Consider the following 23520-nt stretch of genomic DNA (forward strand, 5'->3'; position numbering starts at 1 on the left):
GGTCGTTCTTTTTCCTATCGACAGTACTCGGGGCCTTCTAGTGATCAAGACTAGGGTAAAAATCTGCCGAAGTTCCCCTTTAAGTTGATATCAAAGTAGAAAACAAATCTTAGGATTGAAAAGAGCGCACACACACCATCCGTCTTGAGCACAGCTTTGCAGCCGATACAGGTGCTCCTCTTCTGAGCAAAGGCCATGAGGCCCCCGATCTTTGAGGTCAACACAGTCTTACAGCGTGTGTGGTCACCCTCTGAAACACACCAGAAAATCAACAGCAATGTTTAGACTTTAAAGTTTGAGAAGATTTCACATGTTGAGTATCATTTACACAAGTAGCACATCTACATTATATCTTTTGGGACAAGTATTTCATCATTTTAAATGTGCAGCTTTGACACCTGCTTTGGTTGTTCGCATGTTTGCAATGTTACATTTCACCCATTAGATTTCTGCATGTGATACACAGAAAGATAAGATGCTGATTACTTTCATGGTAAAACTATAAATTACTGAATTAATTGTTGTTTTTTAAGTTATGCTTTAATCAACTAACAGATCACTCCACACAACCACCATTTCATTAAAACACAATTAAGTTATTGAGATTAAGAGTGTGAGCTAATTGACTACATTTTAATAACAAGACTGATGTGTTTGGATTTGAACTCACTGAGCAGGACACTCTCTGCTTTGCTCTCTCCCAGGATGGGCTCAAATATTCTCAGCAGAGGCTTAGACAGCTGCTGCTCCAGGTAGTATTGTGTGTCGATAGGAATGGTGTTCTCCAGCACATAGATCGGGTCCTAAAGCAACAAGAACCAGGATCGTCATGGGGATATAGAAAAGCAGAGCAGGGAAATGAAAAAAACAAACATGTTCATTCATTTACAAACAAACACTACAGACCTCTGACTTCATGTATGCTGCTGCTCCCTTTGCAGCCTTGATGATGACGTATGGAACTCTGTCTCCCAGGTTGGGGGCGCTGCCGGCATCTCTTTTCCTCATCCTGTAAAACAGCTAAATTAATTTCACCCATGTAACACACACACACACACACACAGAGACACAAAACACCTGACCCCTGGTGTATGATTTGCATGAGTGTGAGGTCACTCTGGTTAATCAGACCTCTCAGCCAGCTCCACGTGTGCCTGTTTGCCAGCGTACTCCTGGGCGGTGCGCGTTAGCTCCTTGGTGATGACCAGCTGGCTGATGTCGATGCGGTTGCACAGTAGGTCCGAGATCACTTCTTTAGCGTGAGCCACAGCACCCTGGGGATCCCTGATGAACCATCACATCAGCTGTGATTACTTTTACTACTAATTAACAGCTCCTAGTGTAGTTTAGATTCAACCAGTCAATGAAGCTAATCGATACTGCATTCAGTACAGAATGTGTGTGTGTGTGTTTACTTGTCAATGAGGATTCTCTGCAGACAGGTGTTGATAAGGTTAGCCACCAGAGGGCAGTTGTCTCTGCGGACTGTTTCAATGCCTTTACAGTCCATCTTTTCATGCGTGTCTGCACTGGAGGAGAAATAGAGGCCTGCGTAGCGCTTCTTGTTGATCAGCAGGTATGGGTAGTAGACCTGCAGATGTGACAAAAAATAAGCTCTCAGCTAAGAGGAAGCCCCAGCCTGGCTCACTGCCATTTTAAACTGTTCCTTATTCTCAATAAGTTTCAGCCAACAATTGTTCCTCTGCATACTACAGGATGACATCAGTCAATGTTGTGTCGTTTCACTGTTACTCCAGTACTCAGAGGCCTCCACCCACTCTAACCATTCCATTTAAAAGACAAAAAAACTCAATGACAACGCCCACAGATTATGAAATTATTGCAGTGTTTTAATAAATCATGTGATCAGAAATGTTACCTTCTCAAACTCCAGTTTGATGGGCGGTGTGAAATGGGATGATACCCACTCTGCTGCTTCCTTCCCGATATCCATAGCCTCCCTCACTGTGCCAACTCCAAGCTTAACCATGACGGAGTCTGTGTCCCCATAAATAACCTTTAAAAGATTAAAATTAACATTTAAACAACATGTACACAAGGGGGTTCTTTGAAAACATCAGGAAGTAGCTCAGAACTCTACCAGTATGTCTCGATGTCAGTAAAGCTGATATGTTAACTCCCAGCAAAAAAGGAAAAAGAAAGGGTCAGTATTCTTAGTGCGCCGCAGCTACATGTACATCCTCACCTTGGCATCACCTTGATAACCATTGGAAATGGTGTACTTGGACTCCACCAGCTGTTTGGTTTGCTCAATCATCTGTCTTCCAAAACCAGTGACGCTCTGAATGAAAAGGAAAGATTAAATAAGATCATCACTAAATGAAAAGTGGTGTTGGAATAACCATTGGCAATGGAGCAAAATCATCAGCCACATTACAGTCCATGAGCTTCAATGGCTGAGACACAGGGATATAATGATACGCTATGATACGATACAATTGATGATGATATTGAACACAAATTATGAAGAAGAAAAAAAAAGAAAAAAAAAAAAAATAATATATTTATATATTAATTATAAATATTATAAATTATTATATACACCCAAACATTATATATATAATATATATATTATACAACATACATATATTAATTACAATAACATATATATTATATATAACAGTTATACATATTACACATTACCAATATACCACATATTATATTATATATAAATAACATAAACACTTACACTTTACATATATTATATATACAAACATTATAACATATACAATACATAACCACTTAATTAGCATATATAAATACATATATATTACAATAATAAATATAATATATATTATATAATATATAAATATATACATATATATATAATCTTATTATACTATATACGTGATGATATATATATAATATATACAGTATAATTATATATACATAGCCTATATACATATATATATGATATAATAGTATTAATAACATAAATAACATAACTTAAAAATATATATTACATACATATAACATATATTATATATATACAGCTATAATTATATATATATATATATATATACATACATTATAACAATATACTATTATATATATTAATAATATATACAACATATTAAACATACTTTACATATATATTATTATATATATATTAATAGTAGTAGTATATATCACACACATATATATACACATATACACATATATATATATATATATATATATACACACACACATATACATACAAAATATATTCTCTTCATCAAATAATTGAATCTTTTTTTATTTCTGAGATAGGGTATAAATTGTAGTTTCTTTATGAAACTGATGTCTTTGAGCCTTGATACAGCTACTGACTGGAGTGACGTATGACATCTAATAGGCAAACTCAAAAGTAGATAGCCCTCTGCTGTTTAAAAAGAGTATCGCAACTCATTTTTCATCTCACCAATTAGAATCTTTACATATTTGTATTACGATTTAACTGTCTGAGACAGAATATTTGCTACTGAGCAAATATTTTTATTTCAAAACAACTTTGTGTTCAATTCAACCTTCCACAAAACAGCAAGAAAGGCAGCCTTTATGGTTCATTTTTACACTTAGTTTGTCTTTGTGTTCTTCAGATTCCCACCTGTTCTGTGGTTTCCATTTCATCACTAATCTTTGCTCTACATCTTTTTTGTTTACCATTCATGCTCTGACTAAACATCTGTGCAGAACAGCGAGAAGCCTGGCGACAAGTAAAGTATAGACAACTTCATTTAGCTGCGTTTTGAGCCTGTATATGTACAATACTGTGTACACAAATGGATTTTAAGTACAATACAACAACACAATACAACCCGTGACTCCTTTTAACGTGTAAGTAGGATTTGCTCAGATTTTCCTTTTGAAAACTGAAGCAACAACCAATGTGGTATGAGTCACCCCTATACAACGCAATGCAAAATAATATGATGCTATGCAATTCAGTATGGTAGAGATAGTTTGTTTCTCAAGCTCCTTAAGAAGAACCAAAAAAATAAAACCATATTAGAGGAGAGGAGTCCATATAAATATAAAATCATTGGTCACATTTCCAAATACTAGAGGGGCTCTACTAATAGGTATATTTATATTTACATATAAATACACTGATTGTTACTGATGCAAAGATGTTTGAAACTGCTTTAAGCTGTTGGCACTTTTTTAACCGATGCAATCAGATCTTTAATGCTGGTGTACAGATGTGAATCTGTGAAGCTACCACCCATAAACAGCTGTACAGTCACTGTTATCTGGTGTGCAGAATTAGAGTTGAGTGCTCACCTGTGAGATCTCTAGGCATGGTAGCTTGCCCACCTGGGCACCTGTAAAGCCATAGACGGAGTTTGCGCTGATTTTTAGTGCCAGCTGTCGGCCGTCCAGCACCTGCCTCTTGAAAGGATCAGTTTCCTTCTTTAGCTCCGTTTTGGCCCTGTGGACGGACAGAGGGACAAGCTGAGAAGGAAGCCACGTGTGACATTCATGACTTTCATTTGTTTGTTTTGGTACAGCCATTTTGGATTTGTAAATCTGACACAGGCTTAGCAATTCAGTAGAGAGCTTTACTGTAGTATCTTAAATGTAACTTGCTGCTCTCCAGTTCAGGTCAATTAGATATTGTGATTTATTTGAAGATTTCAACCTCTTCCTGGCAGACAGCAGGTTCTCCAGAATCTCTGGTAGAAGTCCTTTCCTCACGGAGCTCTTCACAAACATATCACCAGTTGGGGTCTTGATGAAGTCCTCTGGCGAGAGGCTGAAGACAGACAACCACTTCAGATATTAGTTCATCTTAATACTAGACATAAACACATGTAAGTGTTTGGCTTGTTTAATTGATCATTAAAAAAGAATGAATCACTGAACATCCATTTTCTACCTTCTTTTAAAAATAAAAATAGACATATATGGTAACTCACATTTAGCTCTTAAGCCTAACAACAAGACAAGGTTCCCCAGTTCAGGTGGGAAAACAGAATTACAAAAAAAACATATATATATTTTCAACATAACTACACAAAAAACAAGAGCTCACCCTTGTTTCTCCACTGTGCCTTTCTGCAGCAGGGTAGTGTAGCACAGATTGTGAGCCATCATGATGGACGGATACAAGGAGGAGAAATCCAGAGTGGCAATGGGAACACTGTAATACCTACGGAGGAGAAGATGGTGATGGAAAGCTAAATGAGAAGCTCACACGTACCAAACGCATTTAACACCAGGAGCAGAGAGGAATCATACACAAACGGCAGATGTACATACCCTTTCTCTGGCTCAATGACAGTCGCTCCGGTGTAGTCTTCTCCTCCTTCCGTCTTTACAACAGGCATGACCAGGTTCTGTTTCATGGCCTAAACAGTACAGACGCTTTCAGTTTCCATCCTTAAATCCATATGCACTCATACACTGACTGTCCCATGCGTTTGCCTTTGTTACCTGTCGCAGCAGCTGAGAGACGACTTTGATCTGCTGTCCTCTTGAGAGCAGGTAGGTGAGAGGCACACCTGTCACTCTGGCCATCTCCATGTAGTTAATCACACACATCAGCTTCTGCAGCAAGCGCAGCGGGAGGTAGGCGTCTTTCAGGCAGTACACAGCCAAACGACGACGTGTTTGTTCGTTGCCATTCTGTTATGCAGGAAAAGGGGGAGGGATAAATGAGTCAATGTTATTTTTTTGAGAAGCTTGTCATTTTTTTTAAGATATGTGAATTCATAAAAAAAAACAAAAACATTTTAATATTCATTTAATGAGGCCATTTTATCTCTCCAGATACAACAAAGTTACTGGTTCAGGCTTTACCTGCAGATCAGTGATGATGGAGTGCTGCACATCTTCCTTCTGTTCTTGCAGGAAGTGATAACTCACAGCGTTTAGTGTGTATGAGCGCAATTTATAGTCCCTGAGGAGAACCTGAGAGAAACACACCAATCAGACTACGTGTGGTGTCTTTTCCTGGAAACGTTCTTACCTAAGCGATGCACCACATGCTAACCGATAGCAACTTAAATGTTCTTGAAGTAATGATTTACAATAGTAAGTTGCGGCAGTTAAAGCTCACCTGCAGTAGATCAAACTGCACCCGGCCCTCCATGTTAACGGTCTTGTTCTCTCTGCGACCCATTTGCTTGCTCTGGAAGTTTAGGTCTCGCAAGACTGACTTGATGCCTCGCACTCGGCCGAGGTAGGGAAATAAATTCACCTGAATGCAAAAGAATTTGTTTTATTCAGTAAAAGGGGGTAAGAGGAATAAATAACCTTACTCCAAATAGAAAAAACTAATCTGAAGTATTTCTCCAACCAATTCATTTTCCACCTATTTATGTACATTACTCCTAATCTGGTGTTTTTAAGCCTTGGTATTGCATATGAAATAGTAGATGAATCACCTTTAAAGCAGCTGCCCTGTTGAGCAAGTAGGGAAAGTCAAAGTTTTGGATGTTGTATCCAGTGATGATGTCTGGGTCCACTGTTCTCAAAAACTCTGCCCAGCTCTGCTCGCAGTGGTGTAAACAGACACGCATTGACAAGTGACAGAAGAACAACACATTAGAAAAGGCAACAAGGAAATCATACCAGAATATGAATTTGTTTCCGGGCCTTACTGAACCTCAGTGTGTGTACCTGGAGTAGCTGTTTCTCCTGTGTAAAGCACAATATCTGAGAGCCCACAATGCTCGCGCAGGACTGGAGGGTGAACACGGTGCGAATGAAGGGCTCTGTCTCACCCTGCCGCTGCACCATAGACGCTATCTGAATCACAGGGTCTTTGTCTGCTTCTGGGAAGATTCCTGGAAAGACAAGAGTTAACACCTAAGTAAAACTCTGCATTTGCTTTTCAGAATGCCAGAGAGAAAGAAAGAAACACACCTTTTCTTCCTGCACACTCAATGTCAAAGCTGAGGACCCTGAGCGGTGCAATCCTCTGCCAGTCTCCCTCTGCAGGGTGACTTATCAAATCTGTCCATCCTACATCCACCTCATACTGACAGAGGGTCACCTGAAAGACAAAAACAGGGGGTGAAAGTTAATGAACAACTGAAGTCTGTAAGAGCAAATATATGAAGGAACTCAAAAGGATATTAACTATGAGCCATGTAGTGTCCTAGCCATTTGTTCTACTGACAGGTCAGATTGTGTGATGAGGTGTGGACTACACCTACCTTGCCTTGGTACTGAGAATCCGTTACCCCCATGCTCTTCTCTTCACGCACTTTGTACTTGCCTTTGGGAAGTTCAATCCAGCAACATCCCACCACATCACTGTCAACCATAAACCTGACAACACAGAGAGGCACATTAAGCTTCCCCGATGTCTTTATTACCTGGAGCCATATATGGCTACAAAATTACTGAAGACTAAAAAACAACCTGTTTACCCTGACAAAAGTAAGACCACCACAATAAAGTCCACAGTAATCAGCTTACATGAGCCTAAAACATTCTGTGGGCAGTCTCATGCAGCAATGAGTGTCTCTTAACTGTGTTTTTCCTTCTTCTGTGCTCATTGTGTGAGTTATGAGCACAGAAGCAATGTTCAAAATAAATGTAGAGATTAAACTTGTGTTTATTGTCCTGACTTGAATAATAACATTCAAATTCCACACAATTCCATGACTCTTATGGTAATTGTATTAAAATTATTTGTTCACAAAAAAATCGTAAAAAAAAAAAGCCCAAAATGCTTTTATCTGACTATTAGGCTAAAGAGATTATTTTGTGTTTTTATACAGGGAATACACACACACACACACCTTATCTCAAAATCTATGTTGGCCTCATAGGGTTGGTAACCCTGTATGGGGAAATGTGCAAACTTGAAGCCCTGCTCCAGCAGTCTCTTTGCTGGAGCAATGAGACGAGGCATCGCCATGGTAATCCGCAAGAAATCGTGACTGCGTTTCCCATGGTAACCATACATGTCTGCAAGAAAAAGAAAATAAGAAGTTAAACTCCAAGAATAATGATGAAAATATCTTTTTGTAACTAGGATCAGCCAGACCACAATAATCTGAAGATACTTGAGTGAATTCCTGTGCACATCACTTGTACTCACTCTCTTTGCGGGTGATGTCCACAGCCAACACTGTGACGGAGATGTTGTCCTTATTGGAACGCATGTCCTTCAGGACAGCGGAGTTCAACTCTTTTTTAAATTCCCCCAGGTGACTAGACGTGAACCCTTTTCAGAGTAAACAGGAATAGCAAAACATTATAGGATTTATAAGAATGAATGCAAAGATTTTTCCCTCCCAAAAGCTGAAATCCTACAGAAAACTGACATACTCACAAGAGAGAAATGTTTAATAGTAATTTACTACTACTCAAATGACATATAAGATCAAAATACAAAGTCTTCAAATTCACATTTCCTATGTATTGGCAGAAAAATGACAAGTACTCACCACTTGGTGCAGGAACATAGAAGTAAGGCGCAAAACCATGGACATGGCAACACACACTGTTGCCACTGTCTGTCACTCCAAACATTCGAATGATCGGGACTTTTCCTTGTAACTGGCCCGGCATGCCTGCCACCGTTGCCCCTGCATTACACAAGTGGAAGAATATTAAGATACAAGTTCTTCTCACATACAGCAACTCTATTTGAGCATATGGAAATATTCTATACTCTTATTTAGATCCATACAACAAAGAAGCCAAGATAACACTATTTCAACTGTTATCTTTTTATCTCCGTAATATATACTCTATCATATTTAAACCTTTAACAACTGTAAATATCACAGAATTAGTTTTATGTATCTTGTTTCTTATAAAATCCCTCTTTTATAATTACCTAAATAATAGTCGAGATCAATCTGCTGAAACACCAGAGTGTCAGATGATGGGTCCAGTGAAGGAGCAAGAGGCCGTCGCCAACGAGGGTTAAGGTCTGCTGAGAAGAGGTCACCTGACAAAAAAAAAGGACAGAAGTAAAACAACAGGGCCAAACATACTTTATTTACTCGAGGCATGACTGGAGTACCAATTTTACTCTGATTTGTTAGAGCTACCAGCCATATTTTAAAAATTACTTCCTTTAAAGTTTGAAAATTCAAGTTGTAAAAATAACATGATTATTACTTAATATGTTCTGTTGAATAAATAAATAAATAAACCGTGTGCGTAGTTGTGCTTGTTTAAGAAAATGTGCATCTGTATGTGACATGGACTATACATAGGTTGGGTGCTATATGACTAAACAGCTTCAGACCCCAAAAATACCATTTTACTTATGGCCAACCATTATACGCTTTTCTGTGCAACACTCACCTACGGGAATGACATCATGGCCTGCCTGTCCCTCCATCTCCTCTGCATCCATCTCGGCTTCATCAAACATGGATAATTCCTCTTCAAACTGGGATGGACTGTCCTCCCATTCACCAGCCGTTTTACCCCGTTTGGCCTGGGATGCACCACCAACAAAAGGGCCACCATTGCGTCTTTTAAAATCCATGTCTGCAAGAAACATTGAAGGCAGAGGGCACATTAGGGAAGATGTTTACAGAGTATGATAGCAGATCAAATATGTACTCAGTATGAGGCATAACCCTCAGAACAACAGGTGGTGCTTATTACAACCTGAAAGAAAGCCAACATTTTGACAGACAACCAAGACATTACTGTACATATGAAATGTTAGACAGAAAATAAGCAATAGTTTGTGTATGCGTTAATATCCCTTACACGGTCAGTATATTTGACAAGGAGTGCATATGCTTGAGGAGGCTGTGGCGGGCTTACTGTGAATAATTGGTGATGTCAGGGATAAAACATGTTGCAGTATATAATACAACAAGCACGGGGTGTTTTTTAATGGCTTGGATAAAGTGAAATAACGAGATAAAGGACAGAACAGCATCAGAGGAGATACAAGTAGGCTGGACACAGCTCAAAAGTAAAGAGCGACACACTGTCTCACTAAATGAGAGGCAGTCTCCCATACTACACATTATGTAGCCCATTAGCCGCTGCTGTACTCCTCCTCCTTCATACAACACATTATACAGTTAGCATCATAACTAAAGTATTATAGATTGGTAACGTTGTGTCTTCACAAGCTTCTCAGGGTTGTTTTTAACTTATCCACGTATTAATACAGCACTCTTACAGTCGTACTATATAGTAACCTCACTATTACCAGCGGGTACGTTCATGTACAACTTGGGAAGCTGCTTTCTTTTATAACGAGCTAAATGCAGGGAGCTAGCAGGAGCGAGCGTAAACACACTAGTGTGGCGCCAAAGCTGATGTTCCTCTCCGTACGACTGATCTCATCTCACCGTGAAACCTGCCACACAACCATCGACCGAATGCGCGTTTCTAACTTTGTATAAGTTTATACAGACCTATCTTCTTCACGACAGCCCCCGGTTGACAACAGCTCCCGCCACTCGTCTTCAATTTGTGAACTTTCACCGGCGAAGGCGCGGAAAAATTTCCGTTTTGTTTCTAGGACCAATAGCAAAGGAGTGGACAGTGACGACACAAGTAAGGCGGAAACTCAGCGCTGAGCGACACGGAAGTTGGACACAGCTTGACAACACCTAGTGCTTGAAAGAAACCTTGCGTTTCCGGCAAAGATACGTCACTGTACGCAGCTGTGAGGGAGGGAAAACGGCTCAACGTAAAGAAGTCTCTACTGAGCAAGAATAACAATGTGCACTAAAACTACTCTTTCTTTCTACTTTTATTTAATTTAACTCTACTGACAAGAATAACAAGTGCACTAAACAACTCTTCTTTCTACTTTTATCTTATTTAACTAATGAAATTACACGCACAGCATACAAAAAGCAGGTAAACATCTTAACACTTTAACAAATGATTCCCCTTATGATTATTTTGAGATGTTTTATTGTTGACAGCGGGGTAAGTATATCCCCCTACCTGTATTGTAAATGTGTTCAAATGTAAAGTGTATCTAAAACATTTTCTTTATCCATCTTAAAAAATATAATTTGAAATTATGTCAACCTGATATGAGGTTATGGATTTTAATAATAAATAGTAAATATGAGGAAGATAATTGTGTTTTATTTTGCACAGATATGCAGCCCTCTAAAAGACAATGTTTACATTGAGTAATGATGAACTCAGTTTGTGGACTGAAGGTATAGACTGTATAGTCACACAATTACAAAGGGTTGCAATCCAAAAATCTAATAATGGGATTGCTGGTTGTCTATCCATGTTCCACAGTTGAGTCACTTAACTTGAATTGAATGGGTTAGTTTGGCTTTTTTTATTCACAAAGTCTCAAGAAGCCAGAAAGTCTATAAGTGAAGCCTGAGACAAATAACAAGATCACCATAAGACAATTCAGTCACACAAAAGTTTATTTATCGCACACACTGACACACTAATACAATCTATTAAAAACATCAGCAAGTAAAACTTTAAAGTACCCAAGAGGAATGAGAGTCTTCAATTTGTTTCAGTTCATTTCAGTAGTGAGGTGCGTAGTACCAGAACCAGTCTTCCCTGTAGTTAAGAGTGGGTATGAGGAACCTAACCTGTGATCTTGTGAACTCAACTATCTCTGCAACTAAGCCCACAAGGCTTTACAAGAAAAAACATACAGTGATACCTCCTAGGCGTCAGTCACTGACCATTAGGCCTTTTCATATACACTGTATGTCTGTACTTATTTCTGAAAGTTGTTGTTGTTTTCTGTCTCTCCCTGCAGACACACGTAAACAGTCAGAGGTCAGAGGTCATCCATAACACAGAACAACACATTTGAAGCTGGCAGGAGGATAGCGCCAGTCTCAGTGATACTTCAGTAGTGCAGACCTTTACAGGGCCGGAGATATGCTGACACCAGACCAGAGGGCCACTCACTCACTTATTTCTAGCAGCTTTATCACTATAGATCCTGGCTGTGTGTTTACTGTAGGATAGATCACAGACATGTGGACGGATTCGGTGTCTTAATGTCACTGGTCACGTTGTATTCCCCAAACTATGCTCCCCATGACCCTTAGATGACATAAATAACTCTTTTGCTCTCCTCTCGCCTCATTGGGAAAAAAAAAAGAAAAAGTGTCCCGGTTGGCCACGACTCTCCTCTTTTGTATGGATGAAATGAGAATTCACCAACCACTGCAGCTCCCTTTAACCTCTGCTCGGCCAATTGCGTCTCTCGGCAGAGGAAAACGCCCAGTTCCCGTCACGTTGTATACAGAGGCGGACACAAAGACGAGACTGAGGCCAATAAGAGTGAATCTCATGAATAATGTCTTCCTGAATCGCAGTGTATGGGCATCCTGCCTCTCTACGTGACAGCGGACCCACCAAACCAATGTGAACAGCTGACATTTAACTGAAGCCGCCGCCCCCTTTCCCTCACTCTCCGCTGCTTTCCTTTTTTTGGAGCGAGTGCGACAGCTGCCAATGTGTAGTTCATCTTCGTAAAGTTCGGACAAAGAGCGAAGGGTGAGTAGACATCAGTGTTTTATTTCCCGTAATGACAATAGTTCAATACTTCCTTAACGGGCGCGGGCGCGCATCAGGACGCTGTGTCCTCTGCGCGCTCCCGCAGCTGGTTGCTTTGCAGTAGCTGCTTCATGTCACGTTCGCCGTTAAACTCATGAGAAAACACACACACACACGCATGCATTCAGCCGGGAGGTCTGCTCTTATGCTGCTGCTGTCTGCAGTCTTTGGACGAGCAGCAGCTGTCTGAGAGGAGCGTCCTCCGTAGATTTAGGACAGGCATGGTGGTGGGTGGGGGGTCTTCTTGTTAAACCTGTAGGCCCGCTGGACAAAACAAATCAAAGTATTCGTTAAATGGTAGGACTTAGACAAGGGAATGATGGTGATTGACAGAGGGTCAGTAGTACATTATAAAGCATCCTTAAAGCGGTGGACTAGAAAGGTGAGTGTACCACTGAGAGCCCCAGGGAATCCCAGGGGGTCCCCGAAGAAATGAGCATCTAAGCACTCTAAGTCTGTGTACGGATGCCGGTTTGTTTAAAACTCGTCTCCCCGGTCCCCCTCTAGTCCCCCTCCTCTCAAAATAATGTTTTGCTTATCGTTGATTCTTTTGGATGTCTGAGCTTCCCTGTGCAGAATGAATGAAGTTCAGAGGTTGACACTAGAAGACCATCTTCCACCTGCAGAAGGAGGTGAAGTTTATCATTAATCTGAGTTTAAGATGTGTACATATGAGCGTGAGGTTGTGACATCACAACTAGTTTAAATGAATATGCAACTTCCACAAGTGTTATATGGAAATGGAGCCTCTAGCGGAGGAGAACAGCGTTTTCAGTTAAATAAGGAGACATATTTCATGTTTCCAGCAGTTAAACCTTTGAAATGAGCGATATTTGCATATTCATAGATTCTAGAAGAAGTTTTTTTAAGGAGGTAGTTCAACTTATTTTATGTTAAAACACCACATCAGATAGAAGAAAGCATTCTGAGTGTTTTTACGTCTTTAAACATGTCTGTAGGGGACGTTGAACTTCTATTTAAAGCTGCCTGATGTGAATATCTGAGGTACATGCAAATTAAGAAAAGTTTATCTGAGAAGATGTTTACAGCACGCCTCAATCAGGTTGGTGCTTTGGCTTATCTGAGCCTTTATCAGGCTTGAGCAGTAATGGAATGTCACTAAACTCATTATATACTTCATTATCTGGTGTCAACGACTATCAGTAGTTGCTCTGTCACTGTGGAATTTGAGATCAGTTTATCGGCACAATACACACAGACTGAATTTCTGGTGATTGTAAAAAACATCAAAGATGTGGACAGGATTATTGTGGAAGAGGATTTCCTCTCTGTCTAACTGTAACCAAGTATTTATGCACTGGTTAGTTTTTGTGTGTGTGTGTGTTTTCTTTTATATGTCTCAACTTCACACAAAGCGATTACAACATTTCATAGCTACATGTCAAAAAGTCACACGGTTTGATCGTTTGGATCAAGTTTATACCTGATCCATGCCCTTATTTGTGCCAGTTCCTCCACCTCTGCATCTTCTCTCACGCCACTCCCCCATTTGTTCAGGAGGTTGCAACATTTGTGCAAGCAGGAACTTTTGGTGCATCTTACAGCGAGCCAGCACGAGTGAACATTTCCTTTAAGTATGCTTTTTAAATGTCTCCACTGATAATGAGATCATTATAATTATAATTAGTAGTGTTAGAAGACGTCCTTTGACCGTCTCAGATTATATGCAGAACCAATACTGTAGACATACACACATATGTTAGATTACTATTACTCAGTGTACCACTTCAGTGCTGTGTGTAGATGACCAGGAAGAACAGCCGAATGTTTAGTTTATTAACTTAATGTTCAACAACATTTGTGATCACCAGAGAGAATGAGGATTTTAAAAGAACTTGGAGAGATTGTGTTTAGGTCATAGTAGTATAACGTAATACAGTAATAGTGTTATAAAATGGGGGTGTGGTTCATTGATGACATACTGTACTGGTTGCAGTTGTGTGAGAAAATGTTGGTCAAGAGAAAGTTTACATTGTTTAAAAAAATGTGTAATCATTTTGACCTTTAGCTGATGGTTTACCTGGCGGGACAGTGGCTCAGTGGTTAGCACTGTCCCCTTACAGCAAGACGGTTCGAATCTGGGCCGGAGCCTTTCTGTTGCATGTTCTCCTCGTGTCTGTGGGTTTCCTCTGGTCAAAACATGTTTGTTAGATTAAGTTGTACTCTGTGTGATTGTATTTGTGACAGTAAAGTTGATTTAATACCATATCCAGAGAAGCTTACATCAATAAATTAGATTTAAAAAATTCTTCTGTTTCTGTCATCACAGGAAATTGGTTTTCAGTCCTGATTTAAAAAAAAAAAAAAAAGAAAAGTGTAACAAATGTTTTTGCATCCCCTGATGTTTTATGATTTAATTCATTTGTAAAGAAATAAAAGCAAAGAACAGATTTCAATGTAAAAGGCATGTTTCTGAAGTGTGAATTGCTCACACATCGAGCGACAATCAGGTACTGTGTCTACACAGTGGTAAGGTGCTCCCATCTCAGCTGACCGTGTTCTGTGTTTACCCAGCATGCCGCTGGCTCGCAGCCTGTCTGTCACGTCCCTCTCCGGACTAGAGGAGTGGGATGAGGAGTTTGATTTGGAAGACGCTGTTCTTTTTGAAATTGCGTGGGAGGTCGCTAACAAAGGCAAGTGTCTCTGTCTTTTTGTATTTTCGTGTCTAATCTTGTATATTTACGCAGGTTATTCTCTGCAGGGAATTCTAGTTCTACCTGCCTAATATATATCAGGTTGAATCACATTACACCTTTGTCTCGACTTTGTGTGCGCACGTGTGGCATGTTTGCTGCATGCGTGAAGTTGGAGGCATCTACACCGTCATCCAGACCAAAGCCCGTCTGACCTCAGAGGAATGGGGCGAGAACTATTTCCTGGTGGGTCCCTACGTGGAGAGCAACGTGCGCACTCAGGTGGAGCTGATCGAGCCCACCAACCCTGCGCTGAAGAGAACCATTGACAAGATGAACTCCAGTGGGTGTAAGGTACTACCGCATGTACACAGTAAACACATACACCTCTGAGTTAAATTTGTGTGTTCCACTTAAGGACTTACTACACGTAGTGAGTGTGTGTGGGGGGGTTATTATAGAGTGAAACCCAGATGCAGATCAACTTTAGCCCCTCTTTCATTCCTGACCCACTTGATCTCTGCTCAGCCTTCTGTCCGTGACCACGTCTCTAAACCCTGTGACATTTCCTCGTAAAGGTTAGAGGTTGTATCAGTGTCTCTCTGTGTCTCTTTCTGAAAGACACACTCCAGAAATAGATGACTTGTCAGTGTGTGTGTGTGTGTGTGTGTGAGATACTTTTGATGCTTTGTGCTGTGTCACTCTGGGAGTGCTGTGGAATTATGGGTCAAGGCTGGGAGTGGTAGTGGTACTATTTTAAAGGGATACTGCAGCTCTTTCAATGGAGCTGATCTGGTTTACCTTGAATGACATGACCTTTAAGCTCACGATAGAGCAGCAACAGTTAGTCAGTGAGTTAGTGAGGCTGTCTTAGTTATTTAGGCCTGTATTAGTACATTAAACTAAGTCCCGCATTCTAGTCGTACTTTAAGCCTGAAGTGACATACTCTGATTGTGATTCTGTGTCAGCAAGCCAAATTTCATCAAGGTTAATCTTGGATTATGAGTTTGGAGTATGTTTTTGTTAGTGGGACCTAAAAAAAATACCTTTTAGATGAGAGACAGGAGGACCGTTTATCTACATATTCAAATACATATTCAAAAAGTAAATAGCTGATTAATGCATGTGGGAAAAAAAATATTTTTGTTGTAAAATGATGCTTCACTTAGTAATTAACCACAAATCATTTCTCACTAAAAGGTCCAGTGTGTAACATTTAGGAGGATCTATGGGCAGAAATGGAATATAATATGCACAACAATTTTTTCAGTATTGTATTATCACCTAAAAGTAAGAATCGTTTTTGTTACCTTAGATTGAGCTGTTTTTATCTACAGATGCAGTGGGTCGCCTTCCATGGAGGCCGCCATGTTGAGTTACCATGTTTTTGTTTGTGCGTTTCATGGCCAAACAAGGGGAGGGTGAATCAAGGGAGTTGGAATCTGCAACTACGCAGCTAGATGCCATTAATTCTTACACACTGGTCCATTAAAGTAATAATTGTAAAGAGAAATTAAACCTTATCCATGGGTGGTGTTTGGCAAAAAGAATTAATAAAAATGTTTTTCCCCCAGGTCTACTTTGGGCGGTGGCTTATAGAGGGCAGTCCCTATGTTGTTCTGATTGATGTCGGTTTCACCGCCTGGTCTCTGGACACCTGGAAGAGCGAGCTGTGGGAGCTCTGTGACATCGGAGTGCCGTGGTTCGACCGCGAGGCCAACGATGCCGTGCTGTTTGGCTTCCTGACAGCCTGGCTGCTGGGAGAGGTCAGCAGCTCACACTGAGAGAACTGCCAACTGCCAACATACTGTGTGTTCATGTGTAGAAGAAGACAGATTACCTGTAGTTCCTTGGAAAGTCTGATATGGTCTTAATAATAGAATATAAAAATAATAGGTATCTTAATAATCTAAAGGTTTGGAATATCAAAACCTAGGTCATGTGTGTAGTCTATTGTGACCCTGTTTTCTCCCATACCGCAGTATGCAGCCCAGTCTGAGGAGCCTCCACACATTGTGGCCCATTTCCATGAGTGGTTGGCCGGTCTGGGTCTGGTGTTGTGTAGACACAGACAGCTGCCTGTCGCAACCATCTTCACCACTCACGCCACACTGCTGGGACGATACCTGTGTGCTGGAAATGTGGACTTCTATAACAAGCTTGCAAACGTATGTGTGTGTGTGGACACTTTATTACAGGAATGTATTAAAACAAACACAAAGTAATAGAAAGCGATCATTTAACAGCCAAGTTGACTTTGATTCTCCTGTAGATACATTAAAAATACAATATCAGACAGATTATTATTAAAAATACAATGTATTAGGTATTCAACAATCTGTTTACTTCATTGTACTCTCTCTCTCTGGTGTTTGTGTCTCATTCAGTTCAACGTGGATAAGGAAGCAGGCGACAGACAGATCTACCACCGCTACTGTTTGGAGCGGGCGGCTGCTCACTGTGCCCATGTCTTCACCACTGTGTCACAAATTACAGCCATTGAGGCAGAGCACCTGCTCAAGAGGAAACCAGGTGTGTGGAGGTGAACTGATGTGTGAAATTCAGAAACTGCCTCAATGGTTCACTCTGTTGTCACTCGTCACTGGACGGGCCAGCAAGCAAGACTTACTAGTAACAATGTTAGCTACCCAGCTGATTAGATCCTTAACTAAATTTGAACAAATATCTTACTCCTGTTTTGCATTTATTCTTTGCCATCACAAACAGACATCGTCACTCCCAACGGACTCAATGTGAAGAAGTTCTCAGCCGTGCACGAGTTTCAAAACCTCCACGCTCAGAGCAAGAACCGCATTCAGGAGTTCGTCAGGGGACACTTCTACGGGTCAGACAGAGACACATCACAACATTCACAGCAGAGTCAACTTAAGAACTGAAATAAACAAAATAAGTTTTATTGCTCGTTGCATGTTTTTTTCACATTCTATCTAAGAAAGAAACAAATCCAATTCAGAAGGATATAGTACTTATTATGTCATTGTAGTGATTGTGAACATTGTAAGTGCTCACTCATCCAGCTCTTGTGACAGGCCTTTGTTTGTGTTTGTGGGCATCAGGCATCTTGACTTCAACCTGGACAAGTGTTTGTTCCTCTTTATCGCTGGAAGGTATGAGTTCTCCAACAAGGGTGCCGACATCTTCTTGGAAGCTTTAGCCAGACTGAACTATCTACTGAGAGTAAGTGTGGGTTACTGTGGTTGTGTGTGTGTGTATTTGTGTGTGTATTTATGTGTGTTTGTGTGTGTGTGTGTGTGTGTGTGTGGGAGGAAGGTGAGTCCTGTGTGTAAAAATGTAACTATGTATTCCTGTATGGTCTTCCTGTTGCAGGTCAATCACAGTGACGTAACCGTCATTGCATTCTTCATCATGCCTGCCAGGACAAACAACTTCAATGTGGAGACCTTGAAGGGCCAAGCTGTCAGGAAACAGCTCTGGTGAGGTTTCTTCTTATGTTAAACAAGGTGAAGCATTGAGATGAAGCTTCTAACTGAATTTGTACGTTGTGAGCCAGACAGCCAAAGTGCTGCACTCATCCATCAGACACCTTGATTTCATCTTGGAAAATGATTTGTTTTTGTCTTATTGTCCTTGTATTCAGTGTATTTTTAACCCTGACAGGGATACTGCTCAGACTGTGAAGGAACGCTTCGGAAAGAAACTTTATGAGTCACTTCTGGTGTAAGTTGACCACTTTCAGTCTACATGAAACCTATAAGATGTTAATAAACAAAATCCAAAGATTTCCCTTCAGACCTGGGTATATAACAAAGCTGGTTGAGTTTATTTATGCTAATAAATATCCTATAGTAGTTGTTTTTGGAAATGACACAAATGCATATATTATAAATATATATATAATATATTGATCAAGCCTACCATTCCCCAAGTTTCCTTTCAATCTAAATCAATGTGTTTTCATCAGTGGGCAGCTGCCAGATGTGTCGAAGATGCTCGACAAAGAGGATTTCACCATAATGAAGCGTGCCATCTTTGCGACTCAGAGACAATGCCAGCCTCCAATCTGCACCCATAACATGCTGGAGGACAGCAGCGACCCCATCCTTAACTGTGTCCGCCGTATTGGCCTTTTCAACAGCTCTGCGGACCGTGTCAAGGTATGTCAGTTGTCAGTAGTCCATAAATGATCTAAACCACAAAAAATTATCACCCTGGCACCCATGAAACGTTCTTTTCACCTTTACTAGGTATAGTTGTTCAGCCATGGCATCCTAAACATTAGACAGTAGATTCAATTTGTAGGTGAGCAGAAACTGTGTCACTACCCGTTCGGGAGAGCACATGATTTGAGTTTCTGCGTCATTATCATTCTGCACTGTGACTTTTTAGAGTGCATGTTGTGGCCAAGATAAATAATCATAATACTAATGCTGAATGGCTTTCCCTTTCTTTAGATAATCTTTCATCCAGAGTTCCTTTCATCCACCTCTCCTCTACTTCCAATGGATTATGAAGAGTTTGTAAGAGGCTGCCACCTCGGCGTCTTCCCCTCTTACTATGAGCCTTGGGGCTACACACCAGGTATGACTCACACACACTGATGATGTATTTATGTGTGCAGGTATGTATGTATGTATGTATGTATGTATGTATGATATTGAAATGTTAAACAGGCCTTACTGTTTCTGTCACCATCAGCTGAGTGCACAGTCATGGGAATTCCATCAATCTCAACCAACCTGTCAGGATTTGGCTGTTTTATGGAGGAACACATAGCAGACCCCTCAGCATATGGTGAGTTTCTCATACTTGTTTTAAACTGTTCTTAATAATACTCAAAGTCTTTAAAAAGATACATAGGAATAAGTGTTGCTCTCTTTCACACCGTGCTGTTTGTTTTTGCAGGTATTTACATCCTGGACCGGCGTTTTCGAGGGGTCGACGAGTCGTGTAACCAGCTCACCTCCTTCCTGTTTCAGTTCTGCAAGCAGAGCCGGCGCCAGCGCATCATCCAGAGGAACCGGACTGAGCGTCTCAGCGACCTCTTGGACTGGAGATACCTCGGCAGGGTGAGACTCCAAATCCAAAAGACTAATTTTGTGCATGTGACAACTTGAAGATGAAATAATGTTGTTTTTCTTGTGTTCTACTCTAGTATTATATATCTGCCCGTCACATGGCCCTGGCAAAAGCCTTCCCTGACACCTACATTTATGAACTCAATGAGCCAACCTCAGTAAGTTAATTATTCATTGCATTCATGGAAGTGAAATGTTTACACCTCCATCTCCACTGACAGATTTTGATGTCTTTTGGTTCTTGTCTTCAGACCTCAGGCTTCCGTTACCCGCGACCAGCCTCTGTGCCACCATCTCCATCTCTGTCCCGCCACTCCTCCCCCCACCACAGCGAGACCGAGGACAACGATGAAGAAGAACGCTACGACGAGGATCTGGAGGCCGAAAAGGATCGGGTGAACATCCGCCAACCCTACGCCCTGCCATTCAAAAACAAGTCTGCTGTCCACGGGGCCAATGGAAACAGCGATAGTGTCACAAGCGAGAAAAACTGAGACACACACTCTCACACACACATACAGTACATGCTAAACCTCACTAGTGAAACCTTACTCTGTGGCAATCGTTAATGTCATCCATGTACTCAAACAATTTAGAAATGAGTGCAGTTGTGTGAATGCGAGTGATAAATTTAATATCGGCTTGTTGTGAAAACTTGCACCACTGTCAGTGTCTTCCCAACTTGTGCGTACCTCAGAATTTTTAAGAATATATGTCTGTTTGATATGTTTTGTTATTGTTTCAGTAACACCAGCAGTGCAACCAGAGGTTTGCTTTGTGGAGTAAACGCAGCAGTTAGAAAGGGCTAAACGACAGCTCAACATGGAATACAAATCAGGATTGCTGGATTTTGTAGTGTACTAACACTGGATAACATACTATAGGTCTAAAGCATTGAAAACAATAACAGAGGATTATTATGAGTCTCTGGAGTAGTTTTGATATTTGATTTAAAGGTGGGTCAAAGCAGGGAAAGCAACATAACACTCCTTTATTCCCAGCTTGTCATCTTAACACATTTAAAGCAGGATCCGCTATTTTCATGGTAAAAAAACAAAGGCCCATGTAAAGAGTATCAGTTGCTGTGTGGACCCACAAAGAGCACCTGTTCTTTTTACTTGTGTTTGGCTTAAAGGTGTGATGATGGTTCAGTGTTTCAAACACAAATGTCTGCATTGTAGCATTTTCTTCTTTCTTTCAAATGCCTTGTTTACTACAAACCATCCCAGGATGGAAATTACATGTAGAAAGACACACATACACAACGACAAACAGCATCAGCAAACAAAAAGCTGTTAGTCCTCTCACATGGAGAATATTGTTTTGTTGTGTGTGTGTGTGTTTTCATTTTCTTTCTGCGCCTTATTGTGTCACCACCTTTCAGTGACGATCACCCATGAATAACCTCACACTCCTTTTTATCAGTCTGTGTGTGTGCTTGTGTTGAGATGGTTATTCCTGGGTTTCGCTGTGGGCAAGTATTTATTTGTGAAAGGAATAGAGATGAGACAGGTGGAGAAGAAAAGGGACTGTGTCCTCGGATGGCAGGTGAAGGACATGAGAGAAAGGGCTGGGAAAGGAACTCGAGTACGTCTTGATTGTTTGTCTGTTAATGAAGGAGGAAAATTGTTTTACCAGGCGTGCACTCACACTCCCTGTAAAGAGTTTTATCATTTGTTACAATCTTGCACCAGATGAACTTATAATAAAGTTTAAATATATATACCTATTAGTGTTTTACAAATGATAACTGGCTCTTCTTTATTTGTATGTATGCAGTTTATTGGGACACAAATATCCTTTCAAGCTCTCAGTAACATACTGATCCACACAACTTATCCACTATAAACCATCTGAATTTTCTGGAAGTGGATCTTCTTGCTGTGTTGTAGTTAATCCTACAGAGGTCAGCACAGATAAACTCGGCCTCCGTGACCTTTGCAAACTGTAAGAAAAAAGAAAATATGAACAGTAAAACAGAATTGACAATAATTCAATAGTTATTTGCAAGTCAAGATCTTTTTTCTAATTCTGACCTAAACAGTTTTATGAGCAACAGACTCTCCAGTAAAAAGTGGTGTACATTTGCTACAATTAAGTACAGTACTTAAGTACAATTTTGAAGTATAATTTTATGCAACTTTATGCTTCTACTTTACTGCATTTCAGAGGGAAATACTTCTTTGTTTTGGGGCATTTTTAAAAACGTTTTATTACTCCATTAATCTGACAGCTGTAGTTAATTGTTACATTTCAAATTAAGATTTTGCATGAAAAATGCATGATAAACATGTAAAATACAACACATTGCGTTTTGTATTGTTGCATTTTGCTTGTTGAGCACCTTGTTACATTTCAGTTGTATCCTTTAAATTTCACAAAAAAGCAACACCTTGCATTCGATGCAACCCCATCTCATAAACAGATCTGTTAATGAGAAATAAGATAATAAGATGATACTTTATTATTTACACAGCTGGTAAATTTGCAGTTTTCTATAGCAGCAAACTCAATGGTTGAATTGGCACTATTGCATGTAGGAAATATTTATATTGTATAGTTTAGTAAGCATTTATATTGCACACAAGTGAATTTGTCAGTATTGCTGTGTTGATTGTGAGGTCTGACAGCAGCAGGAAGGAAGGACCTGCAGTCTGCTTCACACACCGCCTGTGATGCAACCTGTCAGTGTTGTCAGAGCAACCTGCTTGGAGTGGGACATGTTCTCCATCAGTGCTCTATTCTCTTGCCATCTGCACTGGGTTGAGTGGGAGATCCCAGGACAGAGTGGACACAACAGGAAATGCAGTGGACGTGCAGGGTGAATGTGAGCTGAATGTTGTGTGAAGGTTGAGGTGGGTAGCCTCTGACAGGTTGGGAGTTTGGATGTAACCCTTTTGTAACGCTGGACTGAACTGCTGACTGGAGTTACAGAGTAAAACTACTCCCACCTCACCCAGGTACACCAGTGAAATACTACATAATATAATATATAATATATCAGTCAAAGGTCCAGAGAACTTTTGCTTTTTATACTAAGCTTTAGTAAACTTTGATGATGATATTTCTGTACTTTTACTTAAGTAGAAATTTGAATACATGACTTTGTATTTTGACTTTTAGGTTTTTAGATTCTCTAGTAAAGGATCTGGGTACTTCTCCACCAGTGCTAGTAGATACGTGGCAGGATCCATCAGGATATTTGACAAAGTGTTTGGACACTGTAATATAAAATTTTATGTATGATGTTGAATATTATAAAATTATATGCTAGAAATCAAGTTAATCACACAAAATGTAT

The 23520-nt window shown here is 40.2% G+C and overlaps 3 protein-coding genes across 4 annotated transcripts in view; 1 reads left to right on the forward strand and 2 right to left on the reverse strand.

The window, feature by feature from the left end:
* The window catches only part of pold1 (polymerase (DNA directed), delta 1, catalytic subunit), an 11617-nt gene extending 1146 nt beyond the window's left edge, over positions 1-10471 (reverse strand). The window contains exons 1-24 of the mRNA XM_035655208.1: positions 10359-10471; positions 9280-9468; positions 8804-8917; positions 8409-8549; positions 8060-8185; positions 7758-7926; positions 7167-7281; positions 6874-7003; positions 6628-6794; positions 6393-6497; positions 6065-6205; positions 5806-5916; positions 5440-5631; positions 5266-5354; positions 5039-5155; positions 4646-4759; positions 4288-4435; positions 2207-2302; positions 1880-2017; positions 1416-1591; positions 1132-1284; positions 907-1009; positions 671-803; positions 137-250 (exon numbers count right to left, since the gene is read on the reverse strand). Coding sequence (XP_035511101.1) covers positions 137-250; positions 671-803; positions 907-1009; positions 1132-1284; positions 1416-1591; positions 1880-2017; positions 2207-2302; positions 4288-4435; positions 4646-4759; positions 5039-5155; positions 5266-5354; positions 5440-5631; positions 5806-5916; positions 6065-6205; positions 6393-6497; positions 6628-6794; positions 6874-7003; positions 7167-7281; positions 7758-7926; positions 8060-8185; positions 8409-8549; positions 8804-8917; positions 9280-9466 — 3079 coding nt within the window. The 5' untranslated portion in view covers positions 9467-9468; positions 10359-10471. The remainder of the gene's footprint in view (positions 1-136; positions 251-670; positions 804-906; positions 1010-1131; positions 1285-1415; positions 1592-1879; positions 2018-2206; positions 2303-4287; positions 4436-4645; positions 4760-5038; positions 5156-5265; positions 5355-5439; positions 5632-5805; positions 5917-6064; positions 6206-6392; positions 6498-6627; positions 6795-6873; positions 7004-7166; positions 7282-7757; positions 7927-8059; positions 8186-8408; positions 8550-8803; positions 8918-9279; positions 9469-10358) is intronic.
* A 1818-nt stretch (positions 10472-12289) lies between these two features.
* gys1 (glycogen synthase 1 (muscle)) lies at positions 12290-21966 on the forward strand. The gene is made up of 16 exons (XM_035654723.1): positions 12290-12447; positions 15043-15161; positions 15334-15515; positions 16737-16928; positions 17145-17330; positions 17550-17694; positions 17890-18007; positions 18240-18360; positions 18511-18617; positions 18802-18861; positions 19106-19298; positions 19596-19722; positions 19840-19935; positions 20047-20210; positions 20297-20377; positions 20471-21966. Exons 2-16 carry the CDS (start codon positions 15044-15046, stop codon positions 20711-20713), a joined length of 2133 nt encoding a protein of 710 aa, XP_035510616.1. The 5' UTR covers positions 12290-12447; position 15043; the 3' UTR covers positions 20714-21966.
* Positions 21967-22014: 48 nt separating this feature from the next.
* Positions 22015-23520, reverse strand: part of aspdh (aspartate dehydrogenase domain containing) — a 4054-nt gene continuing 2548 nt past the window's right edge. For both annotated transcript variants that reach the window (XM_035654725.1, XM_035654724.1), the window contains exon 8: positions 22015-22164. In XM_035654725.1, the coding sequence (XP_035510618.1) occupies positions 22127-22164 (38 nt within the window). In that variant the 3' untranslated portion in view covers positions 22015-22126. The remainder of the gene's footprint in view (positions 22165-23520) is intronic.

This window comes from Morone saxatilis, unplaced genomic scaffold, assembly GCF_004916995.1.
Source record: "Morone saxatilis isolate NCDOM2014 unplaced genomic scaffold, NCSU_SB_2.0 Contig14, whole genome shotgun sequence".
NCBI classification, from domain to species: Eukaryota; Metazoa; Chordata; class Actinopteri; family Moronidae; genus Morone; species Morone saxatilis.

Bases quoted from the DNA above. Each gene is read 5' to 3' on its own strand.
- gys1 (XM_035654723.1), top strand. From the start codon at position 15,044: ATGCCGCTGGCTCGCAGCCTGTCTGTCACGTCCCTCTCCGGACTAGAG. The intron at 15,516-16,736 runs GTACTACCGCAT...TTTTTCCCCCAG, and splicing joins TGAACTCCAGTGGGTGTAAG to GTCTACTTTGGGCGGTGGCT. The intron at 19,936-20,046 runs GTGAGTTTCTCA...TTGTTTTTGCAG, and splicing joins AGCAGACCCCTCAGCATATG to GTATTTACATCCTGGACCGG.